The sequence below is a fragment of the Chrysemys picta genome, chromosome 3 (genome assembly GCF_011386835.1).
Source record: "Chrysemys picta bellii isolate R12L10 chromosome 3, ASM1138683v2, whole genome shotgun sequence".
NCBI lineage: Eukaryota > Metazoa > Chordata > Testudines > Emydidae > Chrysemys > Chrysemys picta.
Genome location: NC_088793.1, coordinates 56,795,931 through 56,818,791, shown reverse-complemented (window position 1 = coordinate 56,818,791; position 22,861 = coordinate 56,795,931). Strand labels below are relative to the sequence as shown.

At 41.2% G+C, this 22,861-nt stretch overlaps 1 protein-coding gene across 5 annotated transcripts in view; it reads left to right on the top strand.

Annotated features, from left to right (window-relative positions):
• Positions 1–22,861, top strand: part of LMBRD1 (LMBR1 domain containing 1) — a 216,375-nt gene that overhangs the window by 114,639 nt on the left and 78,875 nt on the right. For 3 of the 5 annotated variants that reach the window (XM_042848855.2, XM_005280087.5, XM_065587945.1), the window contains exons 8-9: positions 103–228; positions 1,911–2,066. In XM_042848855.2, the coding sequence (XP_042704789.1) occupies positions 103–228; positions 1,911–2,066 (282 nt within the window). The remainder of the gene's footprint in view (positions 1–102; positions 229–1,910; positions 2,067–22,861) is intronic. The other 2 variants (XM_005280088.5, XM_065587944.1) reach the window with 1 other exon arrangement.

Genomic DNA, 22,861 nt, shown 5'->3' with positions numbered 1-22,861 from the left:
AGGACATGGAGACTCCTTCTGGATGTGACATGTAGAACGGCTGTGTGATAAAATGTTTCTATAGCAAAGGTTTTAAATGTACATTTTTGTGTTTTGTTTTAGGCTTATGGTATGTCTGCTTTGCCTCTAAACTTGATAAAAGGAACAAGAAGTCCTACTTATGAACGTTTGGAGAACACTGAAGATATTGAAGAAGTAGAACAACATATACTAAGGATTAAATCAAAGGTTTGGTGTTTGTTACCTAACATTTTAGTTTTCCATTTATAGTGTTCCTGTTGCTCAGCACTTCATTATGGTATAATGTTTGGATCACTGCTCATTTTCACAATGTTAGACAGACAGAAGTTAATATTCTCCATTCTTCCAAAGTTAGGTTCTCTCAATTTCTCTTCCAGATGATGGATTCCTTCCATGTGTTAGGACTTGGGTCAAAAATACTCAGTACGATAGCAGAAAATGGACTGTTTACTTGTGCACTAGGGAATGCCTGTTTTTGTTCTGGTACTGGGGGTACCTTACAAAAATGACTTGACAGTGCTCGTTGTAGGTGCTGAAAAAATAAATCAGATTTTGATGATCTCAGAACAAAATAAATAATTATAATTAGTTTTAGTTACTCCCCATTATATTTTACATGAAAGTGTTAAATAGAAAGTGATTTCAGCAATGAGAATCCTTCAAAATGAAAATTTGTGGCAGTAGATAGGTATGTGACGCTTGGTCTTGTGTGCAGATGTGATTTTATTTTGTTTTTTTTTGTTGTTGTTGTTTTTTTTTTTTGGGTAAGGCCAGGTTCTTGTGGCGTAGAGTTCATATCTCAGTTGACACTATTGTTAGCAATCTCAGAAGAAAGACAAATGATTCAATTGACCTGGAAGTTGTACCACCTTTCTCCCCTATAGGTGGTCCTTCCAAGTCAGAGTTGAGGCATGTTGGTGGAACAGTTTGGGGTAGCATCTCTTGTATATAAAAGGAGAGCTCAATCGCTTAGCTACTAAGAGCACTAAATTTACTGAATCCTTTTAAAGAGACTTCCAGTTTAAATTTCTTAGCAGAAAGTTACAATTAAAAGTGTGTAAAAATTATTAGAGCTGCAGCAAACTTGAGATATCACCATAATCACAATGTTTAAGGATTCCTTTTTAAAAAAAAAAAGAGAGAAAAGAAAAATCCCTGAATGGAGAAATGCATTTTTAAATTGTTTTGTATCAAAAATATGTTTATAGTGACAAATTCAATCCTTGAGAATGTTTGCCTTATGTAACCTATAATTGTAGTAAGAGACAGGTTATTATCTAATGTTAAAATCCGCTTGTTGATTGGTTCATATGTTACCTAATACTTCTTGTGATTTATTGCTTATAATATTCATACAACTCATTACTGTGCATTCACAAATTAAAAATTGTATATTTAACTTGCTTAGCTCCTACAGTGTATTAAGTACACTCAAACAGGTTCATTAAATACTCATGCCCAGCATTTTGAAGGTCATAGGAGTTAAATGTTCTTGAGAATTTGTCAGATATAGAAATCTCCAAATATGGATTTGACTGTTAGAGGTGGTTGAACTCCACTGATTAAGGGGACAATTCTGATCTTTGTGTTTTGGAAATTTTTATGCTGAGTGTGTCCTTTAAAGGGTGCTGCTCTGGAATGTATTTGAAAAGATGTGAAATATAGCTGACTTTGTATTGACTAGAAGAAAAAATGGAGAGCTGGAAAGAAAGTATTAAAAATAGAAATGGGCTAAAATGAAATTAGTCTCTTACAAACTGGATTTGCAGTCTTGTATGCAATTTTGACTTCATAGAGCTGCCAGAGCTTGTTATACAAATGTTAAATTTTATTCTTTCATACATTTTTCACAAACTGTTCCATTATTTTCACACCTCCATTTTGATTAGCAGTGCAAAGATGGTCGGCCTTTACCAACAAGGGACAGACGGAACCTACAGCAACTTGAAGAGAGGCTAAGGCTACTTCGAAGGAGAGAGAGACATCTGGAATTTATTGAGAAAAGCTGCTGGACAAAGTTCTGTGGAGCCATGCGACCTCTAAAAGTAAAAAAAGCAAAACTGAGTCTTTCGTTTTATGCCTGCTTCACTGTAGAATAACTATTTCTGAATTTTTTGTTCTTTGCCATTTAGCGCCTTCGCATGAACTATTCGATGAAATAGTCTGGTGGTAATAGATTTTGTTTTGTTTTCCCCAAATCTGACATCTTAAAACACGATAAAATGACTTGAAGCCTCTTGTGTGGCTATTACTGCATCTCAAGTTGTATGAAGCAGTAGCCTGTTACTTTTAATCTGAAGATTGCATCCTTGAAAGATGCATAGGATGTCGCATATATATCTAACAAAAACATAGCTTATGTCCCTTTTTATTGGATAAATGTGCCTTCATTATCTCTTTGAGGGCATCCCAATATAGAATCCAGTAGCTTCTGTACTTAGTTTTGTGTAACCACAAATGTTTACTTGTGCACTATAAGAACAGTCTTATAATTTATGTTGGTCAGTGTGAAATCAAGAAACCGTTAACGCTTAGCACTGATTACCAAGTCAGTACTAGATAATTTAAGTAGTAATATGAACTAGTTGTGGGCATAAGGTCCGATTTGTATGTCTGTGTAGAAGCAGCTTCCTGACCAACTCATTCAGCTCACTCATATGATATGTTTAGTATGTGTTTCTCTCTATAATAAGGGTTGTAAATACGTAAGTATGTATGCTATACCATCTAATTAATGAGTGTTTCAAAAAACAGTTGAAATTAGTCTTTTGACTCTTACATTGATTAATATGAAGAAAGCATCATTAGTGTTTTTGTTCAAGCATAAATACCTGATAAATATGGATTCTATAGCATATTCGAAACCTCCCAAATTAAGAGTTTCAGATATCACTGTCCTGCAAAGAGAAAATGGTCCTTACAAGATGCTTCTTAGCATCATAAGCCATAGTAAGGAAGAAAAGAACTGAGTCATTGCCTCCATGTTCCAGTTTTCTATGCCTTTTCTTGTTGGACACATGGAATCCATATCTCATCTTTCCAGCTTCTAATTCTCTCTTCCCCTAGGCCTGAAGACAGAAAAAAAGCAGAAGTTAGGACAAAGGAGCTCACTAGCCCCATTATGTGCACTACCTCTATCAGTCTTCTGGGGTGAGATCTGCAGGGAATATGCCCTGGAGCCTGCCTGCTTGATCGTAGACGGTGACTGTGTTCCATGTTGGCCCTCCTTTGAGGAAACGGGGGGTGCAGCTTTGTCTCTCTTGGCTTCAGCTGCCAGCTTTAGCTCTGAGGGATTTGTGATTTCTTGTTGGCAGCTGCTACTCCATCTAATTCTCCTTTCTCGGATCTTAGTGTTCTGTCTTCTCTGTCCTGAGTGCCCTACACCTTAGTTCCTGGTCTGATTCTGTGGATCTGTCTGCCTGGTTGTGGAGAGTGGGAGCCCCAAATTGCTAGCCATGGTCTTTCCCACTGGTATGAATTAGTAGCTTTGCTTCCATGTATGCAGTTTTATGGAGAGTGAGGAAAGGATTTCTGTTGGAGCATTAAGTAGGCTGGGTGGGCAGCCTTTCCCTGTTTGGGTATTTGAGCTAGTCCTAGCTAGAGCTCTCTTCCCCCCCCCCCCCCCCAAAGCACTCTGATTGCATAGCAGCGTTCATAGCAGCTTTTGGAGCAGACCATTTTATTCTGTTCTACACAGCCTTCTTTCTTAGCTCTCTGGAGCTGCTTCTCCTCTTCTGTCTGCTGCCATCTCTCCAGAGCCTTCCATTTAGCACCTAAACATTCTCCGTGCTCTCATGCTGCCTTCTCAAGCTTTGGATATCAAGACTGCTGCCTGTCCTGGAGTTTAGGATGATCCAGATGATTTAGCCACAGCTGAAACCCTGGGATTGAGAGACATGGACCTTGCTCTGTCATCAGGTTCTAGAGTCTTGTGAGGGCTTGAAATTCTTAGCATCCTTATAGGATGAGGATTCTCACTCATGCCTCTCTGCCTGCATGAAAACTTCTAAGCTTAACTACCAGCTTAGCTCTGGTCCGCTGCCACCATTTCCCAACTGGATTCCCTCCCTGGGAAGCCTTGAGAAACCTTTCACCAATTCCCTGGTGAATACAGATCCAAACCCCTTGGATCTTAAAACAAGGAGAAATTAACCATTCCCCTTCCTTCCTTTCACCAACTCCGGGTGAATACAGATCCAACCCCCTTGGATCTAAAACAAGGAGAAATCAATCAGGTTCTTAAAAGAAGGCTTTTAATTAAAGAAAAAGGTAAAAATCATCTCTGTAAAATCAGTATGGAAATTAACCTTACAGGGTAATCAAACTTAAAGAGCTCAGAGGACTCCCCTCTAGTCTTGGGTTAAAAGTACAGCAAACAAAGATAAACACTCTAGTAAAAGGTTTCAGAGGTACATTTACAAGTTGAGAAAACACAGGAAAACTAACACGCCTTGCCTGGCTATTTACTTACAAGTTTGAAATAGGAGAGACTTGTTTAGAAAGATGTGAAGAACCTGGATTGATGTCTGGTCCCTCTCAGTCCCGAGAGCAAACACACTCTTAAACAAAGAACACAAAACAAAAGCCTTCCCCCCCCCCCCCCCCCAAGATTTGAAAGTATCTTGTCCCCTTATTGGTCCTTTAGGTCAGATGCCAGCCAGGTTACCTGAGCTTCTTAACCCTTTACAGGGAAAAGGATTTTGGAGTCTCTGGCCAGGAGGGATTTTATAGTACTGTACACAGGACAGCTGTTACCCTTTCCTTTATAGTTATGACAGATGAGGATTCTCACTCATGCCTCTCTGCTCTGTATTGTGAAATGGGAAGTGCTCTCCTAGCTCTTTAATTTTTTGGTCCCTACAGGTAGCAGTGGTAGCAAGCAGATCAAGAAATATGCTGTTTGTTGTGCAATTTGTAGTGTCCCTAACCACTGGCCTTGAAAACTGCAGAGATGCTGGGGAAGGATAGCTCAGTGGTTTGAGCATTGACCTGCTAAACCCAGGGTTGTGAGCTCAGTCCTTGAGGGGGCCGCTTAGGGATCTGGGGCAAAAATCAGTACTTGGTCCTGCTAGTGAAGACAGGGGGCTGGACTCGATGACCTTTTGGGGTCCTTTCCAGTTCTATGAGATAGATAGGTGTAGGGGCTGCTACACACGGCAGAGCCCAGCTACCTAGTTTGCAATGTGCTGGTGTGGGTGGGCTGCAGTTCCCAGCATGCCCTGAATGAGGGAGGGGACCTCTGGGTCGCAGCCCCACAGTGAGTGGAGCGCCCAGTCCGATGGGGCTGGAGGCACCGCAGTTCTCTGCACTTTGGCTGCCAGGCCTGATCCTTATCTGCCCGGGGGCAGGAGCAGGCCCAGGAGACCCGGCTGCGTTGGCTCTTTCAAAGGGTGAGGAAAGGCAGGGCCACTGGCCTGATGGGACAGTAAGAAAGCTGAGTGGAGCCTGTGGCTGGGCTTTGGAGGGAGGGGGTGCCCTGTGCCTGGGTTCTGCGGGCAGGAGATGTGGGTGTTTGGGTTGGGTGGTCCCATGCAGCCTCCTTCAGAACCCCTCCACTACCCCAAAATACCCCCTTCGGCTCCCCCACTCTTCCCCTGGTAGTGTTCTCTATTTGGGAGCTTGAAATTTGGTAACCTGATGGGGACAGGTAAAAAAAACTAGACTAAAAGACCAGAAGGACAGAGTTTTTCCCCAAGATGTGCCCAGTTGGCATGTGTGACACACCCAGACTGAGGCACCCAACGAAAGGATAACAGAGAAACAGGAACTGGGTTGTCATAGGGGTTTCTTTAATCTCAACTCCTGGGGGAAATCTTTTTTGATGTCCGACATACTTGCTGACAAGTATTTTGAAATAAAATATGAAAATAATTGAAACTGGTGTGATTATATTGTGTTATTTTGACAAATAAAATGTGCAGAATCTTAAAATATTTTGTGCAGAATTTTTAATTTTTTTGGCACAGAATTCCCCCAGGAGTAATCATTATGAGGATACCGACTTGCCTTCTCCAGTATAAAAGCCTCCCTCACCCTTAAACTTGTATCAGACTGGAGATATTAAGAGTCATAGAAAGCTAAGAGGGGTTATGGTCAACAAGGTCAAAAATAAGAGTGAACTTAGCTAATGTCATTCGTTAGAACTCTCAACAAACTGAAGAAATGTACCTATTTTATTGTTGGAGCCTTTTTGATATTGGGGGAGAGGGAGGTTCTGACCCTGGTAAGTAACCATTCTATTTTGTTTTTTCTTTCTTCTAAGAAGTTTCTTTAAAGATTAAGCATAATTTGATATTGTGAAGGTGTCCTATCAGGGAAAATAGTTTAAAGCATGAGTGGGTTCCTTTTTGTTTGGATTATTTGAGAAAGCTGGAGGCTTTAGAATAGCATTTGTTTTCATTCACAATACAAAATAAGATGTTAATTTCACAGTAGTTATTTTCACTGAATAACATTTATTGTATATTAAATACTTGATTTGTATTTACAGTATACAATATACATATAATCTTAAGCATTTGTCAGGGGTTTTATAAAATAAAATTTCAATCATTTCACTGGAGATAGTGGGATGTGATTAATTTCTGTACTGTCCAATGAGCACAGTTCAGAAATTGGTCTTAAATTGCTCTAAAATTTATTTTCTTCAGTGTAAAATACTAGATGTATTTTAGGGTGAGAACACAACAGTTCTGTCTTCAGAGTGGAGGAAGATAATTTGCCTTTTTCTTGTGGTAAATGACTATCCCCATTCCTCAGGACAGGAGAAACGTTTCCCAGAAAAACTCTAGTATCTTATCTTGTGCCTGTATGTACTCCTTGGTTACTTCCATTTATTTCCTGCTCAGGTGAGAGACTTGTTGGCAAGTTGTTGCAGGTGGTATTGGAAGTCAGGGTTGGGCCACAATTGCTGCCTGACAGTTGTGTCCTTTTTCTTTTCTGGTGTTTTTCTGCGATCATGGCAAGGCGATTTTCCTCAGAAGTAGTAGTTTCCTCTCTGACATGTCTTGGCCAGTTATCCCTATCTTGGGCTACTGTCTCCTTGTGAGTGGCATTGATGCCACATCTCTTGGTGTTTATCTTAAGAGTGTCTTTAAAGTAACAGGGAGTCCAGTGGCACCTTAGAGACTAACCAATTTATTTGGGCATAAGCTTTTGTGGGTAAAAAACTGTGTAAAAAACACTGAAGATGTTGGCCTCTGTGAGGACACTGACATTAGTGTGGCAATCCTCCCACTATATGTTGATCTTCTGAAGAAAGAGCTGGTGCTGGCGTTCCAGGTTTTTCAGATGTTTTCTATAGGTCACCCAAGTCTCACAGCTGCAGAAGAGAGTTGGAATTACCACTAATTTATAAACTAAAAGTCTGTTGTCTGTTCTGATGTCTTAATTGTCGAACACCCGGTGAAACAATCTGCCAAAGGCAAAGCTGGCGCAGCAGCTTCTGTGCTGAATCTTGACGTCTGTGTCTGCCCTCTGTGAGATGGCTGCCAAGATAGGCAAAGTATTCTACATTTTCCATTTCTTCTGTCAGTGTAAATCTTCCTTGCTGGATCTGATGATTGACCGGGAGCTGGCTGGTGAAGAACTTCTGCTTTACCAATGTTCAGAGTTAGCCCTAGGCTTTTGTAAACTTCAGAGAAGCAATTAAGGGCTGTTTATATATCCTCCCCTGAGTGTGCAACTACAGCACAATTATCTGCTTACTGGAATTTGGTTATTGTTGCCAATACTACTTTAGTTCTGGAACAGAGACTAGAAAGGTTGAAGAGGTTGCCATCAGTCCTGTATTGGATGTGATAGACAGTCTTGGGATAACGTTTTCATAGCTTCTAAGAAAATGGAAAAAAGGGTGGGTGCTAGTACACAAACCTTGTTTTACACCAGTTTGAATGACAAAGGACTCGAAGTAGAGCCACTGTACAGGGAGGAGGCAGTCATTTGGTCATGGAGGAGTCTTACAATGGTGATAAATTTGCTTCGACAGCCAAACTTTGACATGATTTCCCACAGAGCTTCATGGTTGACAGTCGAAGGCTTTGGTCAGATCGATAAAGGCCATATACAGCTCCTGGTGGTGGTCTTGACACCTGGTGGTGGTGGTAACATTTTCCCTGGGATCTCCCTGGCTGCAAAAAACATGTCAGTGGTGCCATGTGATATGCTGAAGGCACTGTGGGAATACTTCCTCTGCAAGAGGGGAAAAAACAGTGATTTAGTAAGATTATAGCAAGAACCTTTCCAGCGATGGAGAGGATGTCAATTCCTTGATTGCCACAGTCATCCCTATCTCGCTTTTTGAAAATGGTGAAGATGTTAGCATTATGTAAGTCAGCGGGGATTTCTTCGGTGTGCCAGACTTTGAGGAGTAACAAATGAAGCTTGTTAATTAGTGTTTCTCCCCCCACTTTCAGTACTTCAGCTGGTATGCCATCAGGAACTGGTGCTTTATTGCTCTTCATTTGTTTAATTGGTGTGCAAACCTCCACAGGTGTTAGTGGGTTGGCAAGAGTTTCCCAGCTTGGGTTCTGAGGGATGGAGTTGATGGTGTTGTCAGTCACAGTCAATTCTCGATTTAGAAGCTTTTGGTAGTGTTCCTTCCAGAGATCTTTGATGGATTCATTATCTTCCGATCTCAGCAGTGTGAGCCAGGCTATGTGAGCTTGATCCATACAGGGTATTTGTCTCTCAAAAAAACCTCCGCAATCATGTCTGTCAGTGAATACTTGGATTTCTTTTGCTTTATTCTTTCACCATTTGTTTTTGAGTTCTCGAATTCTCCTTTGAGCTGATGGAAAGAGCTCTGCTTCTGACTGGATAGTGGCTGGTTTTGCCAGTCGCAGAAAGCTTTTCTCTTCAGGTCCAAAAGGGCTGTGATCTCAATGTTGTTGTCCTCACACCAGTCCTGATGACAATGGGTAGCAAGGCCGATAGATTCCTCACAAACCTCATGGATGGTCTGTTTTAGGTTTTTCCAGTCATCTTCTACACTTCTGTTGTCATTTCCAGGTATGCATATGGTCAGTTTTTCACCGAGGAGTGTTTGGAACACTGAGAATTAAAGTCTTGGGATGTGGTATTGCTGTCTGTGTGATTTGATTGCTTTCTATGTTTTGGTGCAGTCCTGATGAATATGACTGACCTCACCAGGCGGTCGTCAGTCCAGCAATCATCGGCTCCTCTCATGACATGGGTGAGTTGCACATCTCTTAGAGCCAGTGTTCCTACAATGACATAGTCTTAGGAGCTGCCATGGTTTTGAAAGGGGGTTGTTGCCAAGTTGTTTTGTATTTATTGCTTTGTCTGAAGATTGTGTTTGTGATTAAAAGATTGTGTTTGCGCATTTGCCAAGTAGAAGGATGCCATTGGAATTGGTCTTGCCCACTCCTTTCTTCCCAATGGTGCTACTCCATACGTTAGAATCTTGGCCAACTTTTGCGTTGAAGTCCCCCGAGAGGATTATTTTATTTGTTGTTTTTTTTAAATAGATGCCAGAATTTTATTAAGGTCCATGTAGAAGGATTCTTTCTGCTCTTCTTCAGCATCAAGTGTTGGTGCGTGTGCAATGATGATGGTGGCAAATGACTTATTGACCAATTGGATGCAGAGGCTTCTAAGGCACTCATTGATGCAGATGTGGAGCTCAGTTAGGTGGTTGACTAGAAGGTTATTGATTGCAAAGCCAACACAGTGTATTCACCTGTTGCTTGCTGGTTTCGCTTTCCAGAAGAAAGCGAAACACCAGCCTCTTCCCTCAAGTGTCCTTCATCTGCATTTCTTGTCTTGCTGAGAGCAGCAATGTCAATGTTGTACCTTAAGAGTTCTCAGGTGAAAATTGCTGTTTTGCGTTTGGGTCTTTCCGTTTTTGAGTTGTCTAGTTGGGTACGGACATTCCAAGTTGCAAGAAACATTTTTGTTTTTCAACCTCATTGGGAGTGATCCCTTTGGCCTCAGTTATCCAGTCAGGTGTGATGAGAGAGCCTACGTTTGGGGCAACTTTTCTAGCCAATCCCTATATGAAGTGAGCAGAGGGGTTCCTAAAAAGGCTTGTTCAGTCATGACTGATGCTGCCAAAAATGCACCCCATCCCAATCCAGAGGCACATGACAACCATCTTGTGGTCACCACCAGCTCGTGGGTCTGTGACTAGGGACTCCTGGTGATCACTTCACCTGTCCCCGTCGCCATTCACCCATCATCACAGGACTTTTATGGGTGAAGGTGGGGATAAAGTTCTTCCTGTGAAAGAACCCTGTCCATGAGTAGTTTAATGTGGGGAAGCCATTGCGCACCAACAGCCATAAGTCTTGGCAGAAGAGGCACCTGTGTCTGGTGGCAAGGAGGTCCGAGATGACTGGGGGTTTCTTCTCCACTGCAGCCTTCATCCACTTTTGCAGCCATTGAGAGGTGATCCTGCTTTATCTGCCTGCTCTGCCATTCAGGTCTTATACTGGGTTGTGTTGGGCTGCACTTTGGTACCTCGCCTTCAACCTTACTGCCATGGGTGACCCTATCAGGAGCACAGGGCTCCCAATGGCATCACTCTTAGGGTCTTAAGTATATGCAAGCTTCTCCACCACATCAGGGTGGCAGCCCAAGGAGAGTCCATATGGCTTGCATAAAATGAGCAATGTTACCTCCAAGAATATGTTAAAAGCCAAGTTATAGGAACCAAGTATACCAAACAAAATCAAAATATAAAAAACAATCAACCAAAAGCTGAATCCAAACCATATACAGTACCTTTCATCTGGCCATAGCCTTCTGCCAAACTTGAGCTCCAGGATATAATCCAGTGGGGGTAGGAGGGAGGGAGGGATTTGAATGCTTCTCTACTGAGGGAACCCTGCTTCTGGTCTTAAAACAGACACACACATATATCAAAAGTAACCCAGCTGAACTTTACTATTGTAGTGGAGTATAGGATAGGGTAAGGGACAGTTTCTCAGATAACCAGAGTCTAACCTATTTGGAGCTTTTAAATATCACACAATGCAACAGACTTTATACTCCCCCTCCCCCCCTTATATAGTTCTTCTCTCTTTTAATCCACATTTAACTACATTATTTTCATGCTGTGGCTTTTAAATACTTCTGTACTAATTTTTATACTTTGGGGTATTGCATACTCTCAAGTTGCTGATGGATTTTGCATCTTCCTTGGTCAGACATTTATTTTTTGTAGCGTTGTTGGCAAATTATAGCGTAAGAGAACCCTTTACAACTGTTGCTTTCGTGGTATGTGTGATGTGACATGTAAATCCGGAGAATGAGTCCACAGCAAGCCGGTTAGCTCCACCCTGCTACATGTGCAATAGGCACCAGATTTGGAGTGGGTGGGTGAAGTGGAGAGCCCAGCTCAGTGAGGGGCTGCCTGAGGGGAGAGTAGTCCCAGCTGTCACTCTGCAAGAGGCCTGGCTGGAGCAGGGAACTGCTTGAGAGACTTCTGTTTGCCAGCAACTTCCTGTGGGAAGGTAGGCTTGGTGTGGGACTGTTTGATTTGTCACTAATGATGTATCTGATGAGAGCTGAGTAAGTCTGCTGTAGATGGTGCTGTTCCTGAAGGGGATGACAACTAAATAAGATCTTTTGTTTCCTTATGTGGAAGTGGGGACCTCGTGGTGGTTTGTCCCAAGTCCATAAGTGACCAGGTCATATCTCACCAGTATAACGGTTGTTAGAGAAAAGGGCAGGATGCAATTAACTGGGAAAGAGATGGAAATAGTGACGCATGAATACTATAGCTAAAGTTAGACTATTTGATGGTAAAAGTAATTCCAATAGTTTCATTGGTCTGTGATTAAAGACCTGTTAAAGGATCATAAACTTTATGCTTCAAAGTTCCGTATTTTAAAATGGATTTTTTTTATGGATGTCATATTCTCCTGGGAACCTGGGAGTAAGTCTGCTTATATTTTAAATAAACAAATAGCTCATGGATTAAGATTCACTAGCTTTATTTTTAACTTGTGTGAAGGGATACAGTTTTGTTCTTGTTATTTTCCTAAAAATGTGTGCTGCTTGAAGGAGTGTTCCATATGCTTGTTCCATTTTCTGTAATGGGGCAGAGGTTGTAAAAGTTCTGACTTCCTCTGCAGGCCGAAGGATGCTCCATTTTCCTATTCATTTTTCTTGTCCTCAAGATCATTGAATTGTGGGATGGTTGTTATTCCAGAATGTGCCTCTTTTCCAGAGGCAAACACCATGACCAAGACTGCTAGAGGATCGGAATAGTCCTATGCAAGATAATCCCAAGTGTTTGAATTTGTTGCCTGCATGACACTCCTACTGTAGCTCTTGTTTACTGCAGAAGATCACATCTAGGAGCTGAACTCTATCTTCTGTGAAAAAGCCCTGCACACCGTTAGATTATCAAGGTGGTCTGAGTTAGTTCCTAAAAGTCTGTATGGAAAAGAAGGGTGGGTGGGAGATTGTAAGTAACTTAGGTCATACATTGAATTTTCTTAAAGTGATTTTAATGTAAAAATAGTTTAATCTTCATGTGGGTTTGTTACTTTCAGATAAAATGGGCAAAAATTTTCTTTCTATGGAACATAAGTATACTTTTATTTTTCACAAGTGTCGTTTTGACTGTCTTACTGTGAAAGTTCTTTATTTTCAACTTAAACACTTTTTTCCAACAAGAGGAAAGTTGTACTACTACTAGGATTCGGTTGTGGGTGAGGCTGAATGTGGTAAACTTTGTTGATACAAAACTCCAAATCCTTAAAATATAACGTTTCAGTAACTTCCATAGAAAATCTTGGATTCAATAATTTCTACTCAACATTGCTACAATGGTACATTTATTTTTACTTTGAAATGTTAAATACAGGTCAAGATGAGGCATACAAAACCATGAAATACAAGAAATCACTTGGAAGCATTACTTCTGTAACAAAGAAGCAATAGGATCAAACTGTCTCACAAAGATGGGAAGGTGGATGGAGAAGTTACCCTGTTAATAGTCATTTAACTTGTAATTTAACATTACATTAACGTAGGTAACAGGCTGCATGAGACAAATGCTTTCAGATAGTGATCCATGCTATAAAAAGCCATTGGCTGAAACCCAACTTAATCAGCACTTTTACTCTTGGAGGTACAGATGTGATTTGGCACCTGGAGATTAATCCAATTTATTTGCCGTTTTTTAAGAGTATTGGGGAAAACAATGATGCGGATTGAATGGAAGGATCCTTCCCAGAGATTGTTACCTAGTCAACAGGCCTGTCTTACAGGAGAGCATAAACTAGCTAGCTAGAACCTTTATCCGAGAAATAGACTAGTGTAATGGAAAATGCACAACACAGAGCAAAGTTTTGGTTATTTTTCATTCCTAATGGCATATTTCTCTTTATACCCAATTTCAGTCTTATGCTAGGGTCTATTGATGGTAATTACATTGTTTGGCACTATATATTCTCAGCTTTTTAGGTATGTAACAATGACATATACTACAGTATGCCCATGATTTAAGTTTGTCTTTAGGACTTTGAGAAATCAGCTTTCAGTTGAACTACAACATTCTGAAACTGACTGTTGAAAAAATATTCACACTGAAAAAAAATTAAACCAGTTTTTCTACCAGCGGTGTTAACACCATAAATTATTAAAATCCAAAAGAATCTTAATTTATTGTTCACTTTTTTCATTTCTTTGAGCTTCCACAAATGAAAAGCTAGGGTTACCATATTTCAACAATCAAAAAAGAGGACGGGAGGAGCCCTGCCCTAGCCCCGCCCCTGTCCTAGCCCCGCCCCGTCCTGTCCTAGCCCCGCCCCTGCCCCTTCCACTCCCTCCCACTTCCTGCCCCCTCAGAACCCCCAACCCTCCCCCCCACTCCTTGTCCCCTGACTGCCCCCCAGGACTCCACCCCCTCCCTAAGCCTCCCTGCCTCTTGTCCCCTGACTGCCTCCTCCTGAGACCTTCCCCACATCCTAACTGGCCCCCTAGGACCCTACCCCCTACCTGTCCCCTGACTGCCCCAACCCTTATCCACACCCCCACCACCTGACAGCCCCCCCCCAGAACTCCTGACCCATCTAAACCCCTCTGCTCCCTGTCCCCTGACTGCCCCCTCCTGGGACCCCTGCTCCTAACTGCCCTCCAGAACCCCACCCCCTACCTAAGCCTCCCTGTTTCTTGTCCCCTAACTGCCCCCTCCTGAGACCCCCCCACCTGTACCCCTGACTGCCCAAAACCTTACACCCCCAACCCCCAGACAGCCCCCCCGAACTCCCTGACCCATCCAACCCTCCCCCCTGCTCCCTGTCTCTTGACTACCCCCCCCCCCGAACCTCCCTGCCGCTTCTCTGGCCCCCGGCCCCCTTACTGTGCTGCAGAGCAGCGCGCTCGGCAGCGGGGGAGGGCAGCAGGCTCGGAGCTCCAGACGAACAGCTGGTGATCTGTGAATGCAGGGAGGGGGAGGGAGGGAGAGGAGGGGAGTGGTGTCAAGTTTCAGGAGAGAGGAGGGGGGAAGTGCAGGAAGGGCTCTGGCTCTGGCTGTCAGAGCCCGGGCTGCTTTGTAAGCCGCGTGCACGCTCTGCATGGGGGGCGGAGGAGGGGAAGTCCGGACATTGACAAATTCCCCCCGGACGCTATTTTTAACCCGAAAAAGCCGGACATGTCCAGGGGAATCTGGACGAATGGTAACCCTAGAAAAGCAAGGAAGCTTTATTTCAAGTTCTCAAGACTTTGGGTTGCAGACACTGCAGGGGGAATGTTTGTGTGTGTGTGTGGTTTTTTTAGGTTGTATTTTTTTTTTTTTTTTTTTTCAAATAATTAAGGAAAACTTTATTGATCTAAGGTTTTGGAAAGACTTGTCTATACCAAATTTGAATTTTGGGACAGTTTCCTTCTAAATTGTAGCTCAAATTTAATGCTGCTTATATCTTTTTCTGTTGCGAAGTGTTCTGGGACTCTGATTAGTTACTTTTTTTCTTTTGCTACTATTATTTATGCCATTTCATGACTGAGACTAGATTTTTGCATTGTCTCTCTCTACACAGGGCTACCCCTTAAGATAATTCAGAGACCTAGACAGTCACACTGTGTAACACCCCATTTGTGGAGTAGTGCTTCATAGAAAATATGTTGTCCCGGTATCCTTAGTACCTGAAAATTACTTCTTCCATGCCATGAAAGACCATGACAATTACAGTCATTGGAGATGCTTGAGCTAATAGTCCCTGTGTTTAAAAAGTGGACCTTCTGGCATGTCATTCTCCATGAAGTGTTTTCTGCTAGGGAATATTTTTTGTTCATTGGTGCTATAGAGCATGAATTTAATCTTCAAGGCATGTTGCAAGGCTTGTGTTTACCTGGGATTTCCTCAGAGAAGAGTTGAAGGAGTTGGGTAGAATTGAGAACCATTAGTTTCAGTATTTGAAAGGTTCTCAATTATAGGGCTGTTCGTGTTACTGATTCATTGTGACATGACTCTAGATAGTAAAGTCGATTTGCATAAAGATTTTTTAAAATATTTTCCTAAGTGCCAATGATTCATATAGTAGCTTTTATAATCCGAAATAAATGCATTTTATAGTTTATAGCTTTGTGTAATGTTTCTCTGATTAGTATAACTGTGCATGAAAACCCTTGAAAGTTAAATCTTTCTGTAATTGCTTTTATAGCAGTCATAATTCTAAAGTTTTCTGTGTATTTGTATACTATTTTTAATATCTAATCAAAATGTTTTACATAAGGGTATCTCAATATAGAATGTAGCCATTTCAGAGGTTTTTAGAGCACCACTATTCACAGGCTGAAGCAGTTACAAGATGTAGAAAACTGTGTAGTTTTGCTGTCACTAGGTGTGGCGGAGGAAGAAATTTCAGAACAGATTTATAATTCTTAATAGTACAGCAGAAACACAGTGACCAACATGTTCAGGCAAAGTTTTCATTAATTAGTATTATCTGTCCTAACAGAGAAACCTACTAAAATTTCTGGTAAAGAAACACACCTGATTTAAAGAAAAATATTCTTTTTCGATGGAGATCTTCTCTTTATATTTCACTTGCATAGTATCTTTTTCTTAGGTGCAAAATATGTTAAATCAAGTCTGTTAGGTACCCATTAGCACAAATATTCAATTGCATCCACTAATTAAGGCCCAACTTCATATTTGTATTAGACTGCTCTGAGAAGTTGTTTCACAAGGATTTGAATTAAATAATTCAATTTTGCAAAAATTAGTTGTTTCTAATATTGTTTGTAGCTAAGTCAAACATGCAGCCATAGTGGAAACTTTCCAATGTAGTTAAAGTTCCTCAATTATTTTTTTTTTAAAGTACAACCCCAAAAAACTTGCTTTTCCTCTTCTAAAACTCTTAGCAAAGTGGTAATTGCAAGGAGCCTTTGTAAATATGAATGAATAAGGAAACGGAGACCAAATGCATTTTAATCGTGCTTTGACTTAGGATTTTGAAGGGTGATATTGTATTAGAAATCCGTCTTCTCTAAATTATGGGCTCAAAATTATGAAAACATAGGTATCTGGAGTCTGAAGATATGTCCATTTATGCAAGCTGAGCCTCTGGCCACTTGCCTTCAAAGCCCTGTATAATTGTGCTTCTCTCTCCCCCTGATTATTCACCCTCTCTTCTTTCTGTGTTACATCTGTTACCTTCTGTCGTGGTTCCCTGTGCGTGGACTAATCGTCTTGAGCTGGTGCCCAAGGAACCCAGCCCTGCATTCACATAAGGGCCCACTTTTCTTTATGCCTACAAGAAACTGACTCAAAATGACAATGTAAGTGGGGGATATAACTTTGTTAAAAAGGTTGTTAATAACATTGTATTATTAAGATATGGACAGTCACCACAATTACTTTTATATTATGCACCTTTGCTTGGTTCTAGTCTATCTTGTCTTTTTTTAGCTTGACGTCTTTGGGGAAGTGGCCATGCTTTTTTGCACAGTTAACAGTGAAGCAATATCTCCATACCACTGATCAAATAAGTAGTGCCTGTACTGGTTAAATATTTAAAGACTTTACCAGTGAACAGTAGTGAGAACTATTTTAAGTTTCTTTTATACTCTCAGACCCCATTTGGGGGGAGAGGGAGCAGGAAAATTACTGTACCACCCAGATGCCCCAACCTGGATCAAAGTCTCATTGTGCAGGATGCTGCACAAACATATATTAAAATAAGTCTGATTCTATGATACAGCTACTTACAGTTGCCTAAGCCTATAATGTGCTAACCAGAAAGCCTGATGCATTGAGTTTTACTAGCTCCCAGGCAGTTCTCTCCTTACTATCACAAATGCAGTCTGAAAGCCTTTCTCTGATCTCCCTTCATCCCCATCTCTTTAAAAAGGCAGAAAATTAATCAAGTGACCTGAATGTTTTATGCATGTAATTTAGAAATAGATGTACTTTCACTAGAACAAATTGAGGAAAGAAAAAAACTTTCTGCAATTCTACCCACAAACCAGTTTTCTTTTATTTTGTTTTGTTCGCTTTGTGTTCCTTTAAAAAAAAAAATAATGGTGGCTGTGTAGCATAGGTCACGGTTGAGATGGTGGAAAACTCACATTGTGCTTGCCTATAGTATATGCTGGCTGAATCAATACTATTGATCCCTCATAAGAACTAAATTCATCCACAGTTTTAAAATGAAACTAAAACGTGTCCAGTATCTGCATCTTAGGGGGAAAACTGAGCATACCTTTAAATCACTGCTGCAGTCACACTGTTTGAAAGCTTAACTTCAAATCTGTCCTCAGACTCCAGAATCTTAGGACTGTTTGAAAGAAAATTTCATTTGCTGGCAACATTGCTTGATTGACATCACAAGGGCAGAATTAACATCCTACTTTCACTTCATGAGTGCAGAAATTGCTGAAAGAAGAATGTTTCTAGAAAGAGCTGGAGGAATAAACAATATTTTTTGTTTTTATCTGATAATTTTTCTTGGGAAACACATTTTTTTTCTGCTTAAAGATACATATCAGGCACTATATAAGACTACTGGAACTGTATAGTCACCATGTTGTATCAGCCTTGGAATGCAGAATAATGTAAAGTACATGCTAAGCCATCTTTCTTTCATCCTTTATTTTAAAAAAAAGTTGGGAATGCTTTCATATACCTCATTTGTTTTAAATATAAGATGGCAGATTCAAATAGTCAAGCAACAGTAAACCTGTACTGGAAGTGTATTGTGGGTGGATGTGTTCAAGAATAGGACAAATAGTGAAAAATAAAGAGTACAAAGAGACACTTAGAGGGACTATCTCTGAGAGCAAAGTAAGATATCATGCACATTAATTTCTTCTCACTGTGGAGACTGATTACGAATTGTGATACGAACAGATGTCAATCAGAAATTAGACTGACACACTTAAATTAACAAAACAGCTGTCCTCTTTCAATCACTAATGAAATGGGCCAAATCCTTAAGGACCATTGGCATTCCTTATGATAGCACCTTATCTTTGCTATTTCATTTCCTATTGGTTTCTCTTATGACCTTCTTTGATTTAACTATATCTTCAGGCAAGATAATATCATACAGATAAACTGAGGTGGATACGATATTTACAAAAACACACAACTCTCTCACTCTCTGCAGTAGGTTTTGCGAAAACCCATGTTTGTGGCTTTTTTAAAACATAGTAGGTTCAGCTCCTTCTAGAAACCAATGCATGGTTTTGTACTTTAAATATTGGGAAGAGAATAACTGGCAGTGTGTACTCAATGAGCTGTTTAGCAAGTCTGCAGCAAACAGGATGTTTACATAAATCCAAAAGATCAGACGAGCATAAATCTGTTGCTAAATCCTTTTGGCTACAGTTGCTTATTACTACTAATATATGAGATTCTTAACTTAAATCTACTGCTGACTTTTTGGTCCAGGCAGTGATAATCTTTTGCTCAGACTATTCTAATGCCTTCTAGGTAGTCTTCAGTTTTCTCAGGTTCTGTGGTCTGTGATTTAGCAAATATCTTTATTTATTTATCATAACCTCATTTTGATCACACTAGCTCTTCTTTGTGTGTGTGTCTCTGTGGATTTCACTGTCACACGTGGGGCCAGATATTTGTCAGTAGCAGTGTCTGTAGCGGGTACGAATGCATCCTGTTCTCTCTTGTCCCCGTATGAGGACATAAAGGGTAAGGTAAGGTGACTGTCAGGAGCACTAAAAGGGAACTGAAGGTCACAGAGTGTGTTTGCACCATTAATTCTTGACTCAGGCTAAACTTCTTCAAAACCTTCCAAAGTCTTCAGAATCTTTTGTCATCTACTGTATTTGACTACCATGAACTGATCCAACTCATCTGGACCACACTCTATTAGCTAGACCTACCTGAAGAGGATTCCTTAACATGATTAACTCAAAAACTACAGACTTCAAGGCCTATTCATCCTGCAGTGTACTGAATCTCACCGAAAAGTGGGCAAGTAGATTCCCCCCCCTCCCCTGGGAGAATTGCAAATGCTTGGTATGCTTGTCCCTCTCTGGTAGAAAGCTGCAGCAATGGACTATGTACAACAGCAAATACAAATGACACAGCAGCTGTTGAAAGAGATGGTAACCCAACAAAAAGAGTTACAGAAACACCTGATTCAACAATTAATACTTACTTCCACTGTGGGGTCTCATCGGGGCCCAAGTCCCCAGGAGTAACTAACTCAAATGTCTCAGAAGTTAACCAAGATGGGACCCGATGACTGAGTCATTTTTATACCACCTTTGAGAGGGCAGTGCTATCCTCTCAATGGCCTGGTGAACATTGGGCTCTAATACTGGCACCGTATTTGATAGGCTGACTGCACCTGCCCCATCACAACCTGGACCAAGAACAGGACAAGAACTACAAGCAAGTGAAAGCCTCAATTCTAGACTATTTTTAAATCAGACGTTCCCTAAGGGCATCGGACCTTGTATAATAGCTCAAAGCTTGACGGAACATTGCTGGCGGTTGCTCTGCCCAGAGAAACAGTCCAGGGCCCGGGTTGCCAAGTTAATTTTACCTGAACAATTTGTACGGATTCTATCCGGGAGAGGTCAAAAGTGGGTGCTATGACACTGCCCTCAGTCTTTGTTAGACACTGTACGACTAGAAAATTTCATATTGAAGGGTTCTGGGATGCAGAATTTCCCAGAGCATCAACACCCTGCAGGACCAGTCCAAGGGAGGCATGAGTAATCAACTCTAAGCCCCTGAATCGGGCCACATTTAGAACCCCCATCCAGGAGAGCTAAGCAGCCTACTTGATCATGGGAAGGCCCTGGCAAACAGTGGGATGGGGCTGATAGAATGAGGCCCTGCCCAAAAGCCCATCCCATGTCTGGTTGGTTGCAACAGGTTTGTCAGATGTTATAGTGCTATCCTGTGACAAAATTTGCCTCTGACTAAGAATGATGCCTCCAAGGCAAGCTCTGCTAATAACTCCTTTTGCTGCGAGACCCAAAATATAGAATCATAGGTTTAAAAAGGAGTCCAAAGGTCATTTATGTAAAATGCAGGATTTGTTGTCTAAACCATCCAAGACAGATGACTATCTAGCCTCCTTTTGTAAACTTCCAGTGAAGAAGCTTCCATAACCTCCTGAGGCAGTAAGTTTCATTGTCCTCCTGTTCTTACAGTTAGGTTTTTTCCTGAGATTTAATCTAAATCTGCTCTGCTGTAGTTTGAACCCATTGTCTCTTGTCCTGCCCTCTGTGGCAAAAGAGAACAACTTTTTCTCCATCTTTTTTATGACAGCCTTTCAAGTATTTGAAGACGACTATCCTATTCTCCCCCCTCCAATTTCCTCTTTTCCAAACTGAACATACTAAACATACCCAGTTCCTTCAGCCTTAGCTCATACGGCTTGCATTTCTTCCCTTTTGATCATCTTTGTCACTCATCTCTGAATCTTTTCCAGTTTCTCTACATGCTTTCTATACATTAGGGACTAAAATTGGACACAGTGCTCCAGCTGAGGCCTAAACAGTGCTGAGTTGAGCGGTACTATCACTTCCCATGACTTGCATGCTATGCTCTGTTTATGTAACCTAAAATTGCATTTGCTTTTTTTTTGCAATAGCATTGCATTGCTGACTCATGTTGAGGCTGTGATCCCCCACAACTCCCAGATTCTTTTCAGCAGTGCTGCTGCCAAGCCAGTTTTCCCCATGCTGTATTTGTGCATTTGGTTTTTCTTCCCTAAGTGTAGCACATTACATTTGTCTTTGTTCATTTTGTTGTCTACAGCCCAGTTCTACAATGTATCGAGATCCCTCTGAATTTTAGCTCTATCCTCTAAAGTATTGGCAACACCGCTCCCCAGTTTTGTGTCATCTGTAAACTTGATCAGTATCCTCTATATACCTACATGCAGGTTGTTAAACAACACTGGACCCAGAACAGATTCCTGTGGAACCCCACTCTTTCCAATCGGACATCATTCCATTAATAGTTGCTTTGTTTGCAATTTTTTTTAACCAATTATGTATCCATCTATCAAGCCCACATTTCTCCAGCTTACCTACCAGAATGTCATAGAATCATAGGGACTTAGAGATAATTTAGTCCAGTCCCCTGCACTCATGGCAGGACTAAGCTTTATCTAGACCATCCCTGACAGGTATTTGTCTAACCTGCTCTTAAAAATCTCCAATGATGGAGACTCCACAACCTCCCTAGGCAATTTATTCCAGTGCTTAACCACCCTCACTGTTAGGAAGTTTTTCCTAATGTCCAATTAAGGAAAAAGAACAATTCTTCTCCTTCCTCCTTGTAACAATGTTTTATGTACTTGAAAACGGTTATGTCCCCTCTGTCTTCTCTTTTCCATACTAAAACAAACCAAATTTTTTCAATCTTCCCTCATAGGTCATGTTTTCTAGATCTTTAATATTTTTTGTTGCTCTTCTCTGGACTTTCTCCAATTTGTCCACATCTTTCCTGAAATGCGGCTCCCAGAACTGGACACAATACTCCAGTTGAGGTCTAATCAGCATCGAGTAGAGTAGAACTACTTCTTCTCGTGTCTTGCTTACAAAACTGCTGCTAATACGTCCCAGAATGTTGTTCGCTTTTTTTTTTTTTTGGCAACAGTGTTACACTGTTGACTCATATTTAGCTTGTAGTCCCCTATGACTTCCCAGATCCCTTTCTGTGGTACTGATTGCTCCTTCCTAAATGGAGTATTTTGTCATGTGGGACTGTGGACATCAGCAAGGCTTTTGACAGGTATATTATGTCTACCACAGGGATCGGCAGCCTTTGGCACATGGCTCGCCAGTGAAAGCACTACGTGAGCCCTTCTCCAGTCTTCTAGGACTCTCCCGTCATTCATGAGTTTGTAAATAATAATGCCAGTGGCTCCAAGATTTCTTCAGCTAATTGCTTCAGTAGCCTCGGGTGAATAGCATCTAGCCCCGCTGATTTGAATTAATTCAAATTGGTCAAAAGATCTCTGACGTGTTCTTTACTTATCCCGATCTGCATCCCTTCCCCTTTATTGTCTATGGTAATTTCACTAGTTGCCCGGTGACGTTATTTTTTGTGAGAAGACTGAAACGAAGCAGGCATTGAACAGCTCTGCCTTCCTTTCATCTTCCATTACCAGCTTACCTTCTCCATTGAGCAGTGGACCCACACCATCCTTGATCTTTCTTTTTTGTCTGACATATTTGAAGAACCCATTCCTCTTGTCTATCATTTCTTGCCAGCAGTAAATCATTCTTTGCCTTTGCTTTCCTGATTTCGTCCCTATACGCTTATGCTATTCTCATGTATACTTCCTTGGTGACCTGCCCCTCCTTCCATTTTCTCTAGGTATCCCTTTTGGTTTAAAAGCTTCTTGTTCAGCCACACTGGCCTCCTGAGGCTCTT